The sequence below is a fragment of the Pseudorasbora parva genome, chromosome 12, assembly GCF_024679245.1.
Source record: "Pseudorasbora parva isolate DD20220531a chromosome 12, ASM2467924v1, whole genome shotgun sequence".
Taxonomy (NCBI): Eukaryota; Metazoa; Chordata; class Actinopteri; order Cypriniformes; family Gobionidae; genus Pseudorasbora; species Pseudorasbora parva.
Window position 1 is genome coordinate 845,001 of NC_090183.1, and position 10,000 is coordinate 855,000.

The window sequence follows — 10,000 nt, forward strand, 5'->3', positions numbered from 1 at the left end:
CTATAACGTTTTAAAGGTTAAGTTTATATAATATACCAATTATACAAACAGCTTGAAACTTAATAAACAAAGCTGAATTATATCTATGGATTGACAATTCATCTCACTATGCTCTGAACAACCATAAAAATACGTTATGGACTTTCCCATTATGGACGCTTCATAGTAAATCATGCGCATGTCTATTAGCGTACTGTAACCCGCCGTATATCCGCGCATATCCAATAATCTTTGCGCTTTGTTAGTTTTAATACGAAAAAAGGTTTCATCTTTCAAGATCGGTTTAATTTGTGTCAATATTCAAACAGAAGATGTCACGCTCTTTACTAAAGCGTGACTGAGCGCCTCACATTCACTCACACATTTTCACACACACATAAACGTAACACACACACTCACACATTCTCACACAACACACACACACACACTCAACATATTCTCTCTGAATAACACACACACTGATTTACACCCAAATTACATCTGCTCAGAGTAAAGAGTGCTGTGTCCGAAGCAGAGCTGGACAAACTACACAACTTACTGGAGTAAAAGTACAGAAGTATTTGTTTTCAAAAGTACTTCAGTATCAAAAGTAAATTTCCTTCTTTATGTCGCCGCATTATTGTATTATAGTTGTATAAATGCACATTATGCCATCATGGTTTAAGCCAGTCAGTGACGCTCCATCTGACACACTAGCAGACGACTAACTTAAACTCATTTAAATACTTGTAGAAAAGTTACAAAGCTGCTGTCACTTTAAGGCCGAATGCACGGATCCAATACACTGATACACATCTGATATTCTCACACTGTTCACCTTCACTGAAGACAGAATCAACTTTGTTTATGTCAATCCTCCACTAAATGAGCATTTGGACATCCGTCTTCTTCCATTTTGCTCTAAACTATAAATCAGTGTTTAATAAATGCTGTGAAATCATTGAACTTCACGAGACTCTACAAGAGTGATTCCTGAAAGGCTTTCTGCAAAAACCCAAACACCTTTTAAAGAAGAAAAAAATCATCACTGACTTTCAAAGCTGCGACAGAAACGACTTTCCACTTCGAGGACCTTGATAGAAATGTAGTGGAGTAAAGAGGACGATATTTGTCTTTCAGATGGAGTGAAGTTAAAGTCAGAAGATTACAGAAAGAATAATACTCCAGTAAAGCACAGAGACTCAAAAAGCAGTGAACTTAAAAGGTTAGTTCATCCAAAAATGAAATGTATGTCATTCATATATCGATTCGCTGATTCATAACCGTTTGAATCTTTATTTGAGGATTGAACACAAACCCGGAAGAGAAGCCAATGCTGAATAAAGTCGTAGTTTCTGTTATTTTTGGACTCAAATGTACTTTGGATGCTTCAAGAGACTCTAATTAACCCAGGAGTTAATGACAGACATTTTTTTTTGGCTGAACTAACCCTTTAAGTACAGTACTCAAGTAAATGTGCTTAGTTACTGTCCAAGTGTCACCTTTTACCCTGAGATTTGCTCAAACATTGCTGATGTTTTTTTCAGTCGTGGGCTTTGGATGGAAAACTCATGATTCACCTGCTCCGCTTCTGTTCTCTCTCCCGAGCGTGTTCTGAGATGTCTCAGCGATAAGCACAGGAAATGGTGAGGCTTGTTTGTGTTTGCGCGTGTGTGTGTGTGTGTGTCGATGGCGTCCGGTGGTGACAGGATGTGACAGTTGTGTGTGTGTGTAAGCATTGCCCACTTCACGAGTGGAAAATTGCACTGCAGTAGATGAACCTGCCATCTTCATCTCTGATGTGTAAAGCCCACTTTCCTCTGCACTTACTGATAAATGACTGTGGTAAATCCCCAGAGATGCGCTTTATATTCGCTGATGGGTTCATATAGAAGCTTCTCCCCCATAATAACAAACTCTGTGAGGTTCTGAGCGGCTCCAGAGAAGGATATTGTGGGAAGGTGTTTCATGATCTGCCATGATTTGAGACAAAACGTCAAACGTTGAGTTGGAAACATCTTGAAAAAAATCGTCTTTCCCCACAATTTTGTAATGTATGAAACTTGTATAATATCCAAGGCACATATTTCGAGTAATTATGCAGTTAAAGTGATAGTTACCCCAAAAATGAGCCTGTGATGTTAATCTGCTGACCTTATGATGTCGGTGTGTTGGTTTCTTCAGGAGAACACAGATGAAGATTTTTAACTCAGCCGTTGCTCGTATAATGCGTGTCAATGGGGTGTATTTCTATGAGAGTAAAAAACACACACACACGAATCCATATTAAACCCTGTGGCTCGTGGAGACACATTGATGTCTTAAGACACTTAAGATCGCCAGAAACACAAGAGTATTTGGGTTATTTTTTACCTCATATTAGGCGAATCTCATCTAGTGCAGCGCCATTACTTCCGACGAATAAGGTCAAAATACCAGCGCGATATATATATATATATATAGCGGTATATATTCTTTTTATATAGTCTATACTATATATACCTATACTATATAGTATATAGTAGTCTATACTATATAGTCACTGCAGCTACCGCTTTGACTATAGCTGAATATTGGCATGTAGAGGTGCTTTGACTATAGCTGAATATTGGCATGTAGAGGCGCTTTGACTATAGCTGAATATTGGCATGTAGAGGTGCTTTGACTATAGCTGAATATTGGCATGTAGAGCCGCTTTGACTATAGCTGAATATTGGCATGTAGAGGTGCTTTGACTATAGCTGAATATTGGCATGTAGAGGTGCTTTGACTATAGCTGAATATTGGCATGTAGAGGCGCTTTGACTATAGCTGAATATTGGCATGTAGAGGAGCTTTGACTATAGCTGAATATTGGCATGTAGAGGAGCTTTGACTATAGCTGAATATTGGCATGTAGAGGTGCTTTGACTATAGCTGAATATTGGCATGTAGAGCCGCTTTGACTATAGCTGAATATTGGCATGTAGAGGAGCTTTGACTATAGCTGAATATTGGCATGTAGAGGAGCTTTGACTATAGCTGAATATTGGCATGTAGAGGTGCTTTGACTATAGCTGAATATTGGCATGTAGAGGAGCTTTGACTATAGCTGAATATTGGCATGTAGAGGCGCTTTGACTATAGCTGAATATTGGCATGTAGAGGCGCTTTGACTATAGCTGAATATTGGCATGTAGAGGAGCTTTGACTATAGCTGAATATTGGCATGTAGAGGAGCTTTGACTATAGCTGAATATTGGCATGTAGAGGTGCTTTGACTATAGCTGAATATTGGCATGTAGAGGAGCTTTGACTATAGCTGAATATTGGCATGTAGAGGTGCTTTGACTATAGCTGAATATTGGCGTGTAGAGGTGCTTTGACTATAGCTGAATATTGGCATGTAGAGGTGCTTTGACTATAGCTGAATATTGGCATGTAGAGGAGCTTTGACTATAGCTGAATATTGGCATGTAGAGGTGCTTTGACTATAGCTGAATATCGGCATGTAGAGGTGCTTTGACTATAGCTGAATATTGGCATGTAGAGGAGCTTTGACTATAGCTGAATATTGGCATGTATTGGTCGGCTGGAGCAGTGTGCTGTGATTGGTGTTTGGGAAATGTCCCGCCTCTTACCATAACCGGTAGTTTCAACACACGACTAACTAACTCAACCAGGCCCGCTCCTTTAGTCTGCGTATTAATTATTATAATAAGGAATAATGCATTGCTTCGTTTTGCTCTTGGTGTGATCAGATCGTAACGCTCGATCTGTGTCTTCCTCCAGGTTCAGGATGAAGGCTGAAGGTTGGGCAGGGAGTTGCAGTCCCTGCTAGATTCATCTTCATCTTCATCATCATCTGTGGCTCAACATGGCCAATCACCTGGAGCTGCTGACGGAGCTGCAGTCGCTGGATAAAGTGCCCAGTTTGGAGCGACTCAGAGCCGCTCAGAAACGCCGGACGCAGCAGCTCAAGCGATGGGCCGTTTACGAGAAAGAGATGCAAAACAAAAAGCGAAAAGCGGATAAACGGCGTGGCCACGGGAACCTGCTGGAGAACCGCAGACGGGTTTCGTTTTCGGCGAGCGTGGCTCTGTTGGAGGCCTCGGCGAGGAACGACCCGGGCGAAGGTGAGGCTGCTTCATTACATTAGCATTAAGGGCTGGTCCACTGTGCTTTGAACGGCTCGTTTGCTTCCTGCTTCTATGAAGCCCCTCCCTCTGAAAAACGCAATGGTCTTAGATTGGTCAGATGGCCAAATGTAGTTTCCTGTATTTTTATTGGCTTAAGTGCCAAGCACAGGCTGGCGTAAAGGCCACGCCCCTTCCCATTATGAGCAGAAGTCACATCTGCAGAGACTAGCGAGGGTTTATGATGTCACAAACCCAGGAAGGCCAGTGAGAAGGCCGTTACAATAGTCCACCCTACTGGTGATGAAAGCATGAACGAGTTTCTCTAAGTCTTGCCTGGAGACAAAGCATCTAATTCTTGCAATATTTTTCAGATGATAGTATGCTGATTTAGTTATTGCTTTGACATGACTACTGAAACTCAGGTCTGACTCCAAAATCACTCCAAGATTCCTGACTTGATTTTTTGTTATCAGACCTTTAGCCTCAAGATATGCGTTCACCTTGAGAATTTCATCTTTGTTTCCAAATGTAGTGATTTCGGTTTTGTCTTTGTTTAACTGAAGATAGTTTTGGCACATCCAGTCGTTAACTTCATCAATGCATTTGCACAGCGAGTCAATGGGGCTGTAGTCATTAGGTGACAGTGCTAGGTAGAGCTGGGTGTCGTCAGCATAACTGTGGTAAGCAATATTGTTCTTCTTCATTATTTGGCTCAGTGGCAGCATATACAGGTTAAACAGGAGAGGTGCTAGAATGGACCCTTGTGGGACTCCGCATGTCATGGATGTCCACTCAGACTTATGGTCTCCTATACTCACATAATAACCTCTCCCTTCTAAGTATGACCTGAACCATTTGAGGACCATTCCAGAAAGCCCAACCCAGTTTTCCAGCCTGTCTAGAAGTATGTTGTGGTCAACAGTGTCGAATGCAGCACTGAGATCGAGTAGAACCAGAATTGATGTTTTGCCTGTATCAGTGTTTAAGCGAATATCATTTATAATCTTTATGAGCGCTGTCTCTGTGCTGTGATGTGGACGGAAACCAGATTGAAAATGGTCAAAGAATCCATTTGAGTGTAAGAATTTGTTCAGCTGTTTGAAAATGACTTTTTCGATGATTTTGCCTATGAAGGGGAGATTTGAGATTGGTCTGTAGTTGCTCAGTATGGAGTTATCCAGATTTCTCTTTTTCAGAAGAGGCTTAACTATTGCAGTTTTAAGGGCGGTTGGAAAAGTCCCGTAGAGAAGTGAGGAGTTCACCACTTCTAGGAGATCTGCTTCTAAACAGTTAAACACACTTTTGAAAAAAGAAGGGGGGAGTGTGTCAAGGGCGCAGGTTGATGTTTTAAGATGCTGTACTGTGTCTTCTAAAATTTTACCGTCAATTGTTTCGAAATCAGACATAGTAACTTTCTGAGGTTTTGGTCTGATCTGTCTGACAATAATCTATCTATCTATCTATCTATCTATCTATCTATCTATCTATCTATCTATCTATCTGTCTGTCTGTCTGTCTGTCTGTCTGTCTGTCTGTCTGTCTGTCTGTCTGTCTGTCTGTCTGTCTGTCTGTCTGTCTGTCTGTCTGTCTGTCTGTCTGTCTGTCTGTCTGTCTGTCTGTCTGTCTGTCTGTCTGTCATGGACCAGCTGGAGTTTGTTTATTAAGCGAGTAGGGCAACCACCCAGTAGAGCATTACAATAATCTAGCCTTGAGCTCATGAACGCATGAAATAACTGTTCAGCATTGTGTATTGAAAGCATGTGCCGTGTGTGTGTGTGTGTGTGTGTGTGATGGGTAGGTTTAGGGGCTGTGTGTGTGTGTGTGTGTGTGACGGGTAGGTTTAGGGGCTGTGTGTGTGTGTGTGTGTGATGGGTAGGTTTAGGGGCAGGGTGTGTGTATGTGTGTATGTGTGGTGGGAAGGTTTAGGGGATGTGTGTGTGTGTGTGTGTGTCTGTGATGGGTAGGTTTAGGGGCTGTGTGTGTGTGTGTGTGAGATGGGTAGGTTTAGGGGCTGTGTGTGTATGTGTGATGGGAAGGTTTAGGGGATGTGTGTGTGTGTGTGTGTATGTAAGATGGGTAGGTTTAGGGGCTGTGTGTGTGTGTGTGATGGGTAGGTTTAGGGGCTGTGTGTGTGTATGTAAGATGGGTAGGTTTAGGGGCTGTGTGTGTGTGTGTGATGGGTAGGTTTAGGGGCTGTGTGTGTATGTGTGATGGGAAGGTTTAGGGGATGTGTGTGTGTGTGTGTGTGTGTGTGTGTGTGTGTGTGTGTGTGTGTGATGAGGCTCATGTCTGGACACACTCTCGTCTACGTCTGTGTTTGGTTCTGGTTTCTGCATAATAAATATAAAGGTTTTGTCTTGTGAGCGTCGACTGACCTTATAAAACGTGTTTATGTCTCAGTGGTGTCGTGTGAAATCTGGTTTCTCTTCATTTAACTCGAGCGCCGTCGCCCTGATTGAGTGCAGAAATCATCTGTCCGCCTGAAAGGCTTCTGCGGTCGAGCGAGTGTGAGATAATGGGCTGAAATCAGCCGAAAAAATGTATATATAGCACTTTTACAATTGTTTCAAAGCAGCTTCACAGTGTTAAAGCTACACTGTGTAACTTTTTTAGTTTATTCTTCGCTAAAAACACTTAGTTCTTTCAAAGATAGATATGCTCATTAATGTATATTTACTTCTTTAAAGTAATAAAGTATTCTGGTAAGTTTATAATATGCCGTTGAAAACACATACGGGTGAGGGGTTCGAATGCCGGCCGCCATGTTGGCCCTCCATCTTGAAAGTACAGTAGCCAAAGAGGGACATACCCGTAAATTCAAGCTTCGCCTTTCGCGTTTACCTCTAGCGCTCTCGCAGAGAAAATGATATCGCCCACAACAGTGCATTGGTATAGATATAGCATACAGTGATGTCGAACAATACACAGAATAACGATAGCACTGATTAAAGCTCCTTTACTAAGATTAGTTTGCATTCGTCTGGGAACCGGATAGCTGATGTTAGCAATGAAATGGTAAAAAAGAACGAAAACGTAAAACTGTTATTCATTTTACATAGTCTGTGTTTCCACCGTGATCTAAAGTTCCGTGAAGATTAGGCAGTTTATGTCTTTATCATGAGGATTATGTGTTTACATGAGCCGTTATCGAAACCGATCTGGTGTTTACATGTGATGATGCAGTTTGTCTGCCGCATCAAAAATGTCGACGCTCTTTTCTCCAGCAGCTGGAGTGTGTTAACTGTAGCCAGAGCATTTACATTTAATCATTTAGCAGACGCTTTATCCAAAGCGACTTACAAAAAAGGGGAAAGCAATAAAAGCAACGAAACAGACAAGGCCAACAACCTGTAAGAGCTGTAAGAAGTCTCAGTTAATAAGCACAGTACACAATTATTATTATTTTTTTTTTTTTTTTAGCCATCTACAACAAAAACTCACGTACGCAAAATGCCGAACACTGGATTTTGATAGCCATGATAACAACCCATTAGGACTAAGGCTGTTGCCCCAGCTGTTGTCGTTAATGCAGATTCAGTGGCCCAATGGGTTGGTTTTGTATTCTAGCTAAACGCGCAGCAATAGCCATCTACAACAAAAACTCACGTACGCAATATACAGTACACCGGATTCTGATAGTTATGTAACACACCCGCCTGAAGGCACAAATCCGGATGAGAGACGTAGATATGATCCAGGAGTGTGTGCTTTTGGTCGTTGCTGTGGTGATCAGTAAGTGCTATTCTGTATTGGTCAAGTGCAAATGGAAAAGATGTGTCTTAAGATGTTTTTTAAGAATGGCTACAGACTCGGCAGCACGAATTGAGATCGGCAGGTCATTCCACCAGGTGGGAACGGTCCAGGAAAATGTCCGTGAGAGCGATTTCATGCCTCTTTGGGATGGAACCACGAGGCGCCGCTCGCTCGCAGAACGCAAGCTTCTGGAGGGTGTGTAAGTCTGAACAAGTGAGTTTAGGTATATTGGTGCAGAGCCAGTGGTTGTTTTGTAGGCGAGAACTAGTGCCTTGAATTTGATGCGAGCAGCCATTGGCAACCAGTGCAGTTTGATGAAGAGAGGCGTAACATGCGCTCTCTTCGGCTCATTAAAGACCACTCTCGCCGCTGCATTCTGGATCAGGGTTTGAGGGGATAGCAACTCTTAACGGCCACCGGGACTAATACAGTATTATATAATAAGCTAAAATTCTTCTGTCAGGCGCAGTTAAAGTAAAAACTGCCTGGGGCAATATACGCTGTGTCATTACTCCAACATTATCTTCATAACTTACCAAATAAAAAGTTTACCCCTCAGAAAAATGAGCTCTCCTCTCTTGTCAACATGAGCGCGGCGCGCTGTCACGTCATGTAAGGACACACACTTAAAGTAATCGATCAGGTCGTTTACATGGTGAAAAAAAATTAATAACGAGTAAGGAAGAGATTCAAGCTGTGCTGCTTTTGCTGGTTATGTATCGGTTTACTAAAGAGGTAATTAACAACGACAGAAAAGAGCACTAATATGCAGATTCAGCAGCATATTCAGAAAGCTCGTAAAGCTAGATTTAAAATGACAATGTATATTATTATCAGCTATTACGGACATTGATCGTGAGATGGCTGAGACGAACGCGCGCCATCAGACAGAGAGCAAGACTGATATTTACTGAACGCAGACCGAACCTCACAAAAGACTTTTAAAAATGCCGGTTGAAATAAAATGCTAAACCAATCAGCATGTTCAGCGCCCAAGTCCCGCCCTCGAAAGTTCCTGAACTTTGGAAAAGTACTACCCCGCGAGCAGCGCCGTTTGGAGGAGGAAATATTTACCTGGTCCTTCATTTAGACCCTGCGGTCGAAACACACCGAGTACCACCCAAAGGTCCTGGGTAAAGTTCCTGTGGTGGAAACGTGGCTATAGATGTCATAACCTACATGAAATAACTGCAAATTATAATAGTTCTGCCAGAAAGACTCGGGAGAATAGATACTGTGACAATAATCCATTTATTAACAACCCAGCAAGCAATAAAGTACTTTGGCATAGGCCCCGTCCGTAGCTCGCAATCAGAGGGTATGGACTCTGCATATCCTGCCTGAAGACGAAGGCAGAGGCGCAGCCGACCCCCCCGTGAGGTATGGAAGGGACCATCCTGGTGGTGGTGGTGGGGTGGAGTAGGGAAGGATTTGACTTGGAGGTGGTGGGGAGGATGGAGGTGAATTGGAGCGTCAGCATCTGCGAACTCAAACATGAGTAAGTACCGATCTTTTATACCCAAGTATTAGAATGTGATTGGATAGATAGAAGTTGAAGTGACGTAACAATTAAGTCTTCCTGGCAGAACTTATGCTAAAGCTTTCATTTTTCTAAAGTAACGTCATCACTTAAAGGAGTCGCGGTCGAACCGGAAGCCGTGTTAATCTTGGACTTAATCAGCCACCGTAGGAGTTAAAACGAAATCAGAATTAAACTAATATTCACTGGATGGTCATATAACTTAACAAACAGAAACAAACGTTTTTTTTAAAGTTTTTTAAGCAAAAACTGACTTCATTTTGAGTTATTTTCAACAAAACAAGAAATAATATCTTATGTCGCTTTACTGATCTAGTAAAGGCATAGAATAAGCCGAGCATGTTCTGCAGTGCCGGACAGGACGGCTGCGGCTGGATTTGCTTTAATCCCATCAGATTATCATGCAGTGTAATCTCGGCCTGTACGATTCTGCTCTGCTTGATGGAGCTATTTTTGCTCAGACTAACCAGTTCAGGGATGAAGAGTATCGATGAAGAGTTTTGCAGTAAATCGGCTTCATTATGACGACAGACCAGACGGAGCTGCTCCATTCACGAGCAAACACTGCTAAACATGCTCTTCTTCCTCAGTATTTTTGTCTTGTTTCGAG

The 10,000-nt window shown here is 42.2% G+C and overlaps 1 protein-coding gene across 3 annotated transcripts in view; it reads left to right on the forward strand.

The window, feature by feature from the left end:
• ppp1r16b (protein phosphatase 1, regulatory subunit 16B) overlaps positions 1-10,000 on the forward strand; it is a 61,710-nt gene that overhangs the window by 23,100 nt on the left and 28,610 nt on the right. For 2 of the 3 annotated variants that reach the window (XR_010908560.1, XM_067458686.1), the window contains exon 2: positions 3,751-4,094. Coding sequence is in view for 2 of the 3 variants with exons in the window: in XM_067458686.1 (XP_067314787.1) it covers positions 3,836-4,094 (259 nt within the window). In the remaining variant the exon portion in view is untranslated. Of the gene's footprint in view, positions 1-1,526; positions 1,626-3,750; positions 4,095-10,000 lie in introns of all 3 variants that reach the window. The other variant, XM_067458687.1, reaches the window with a different exon arrangement.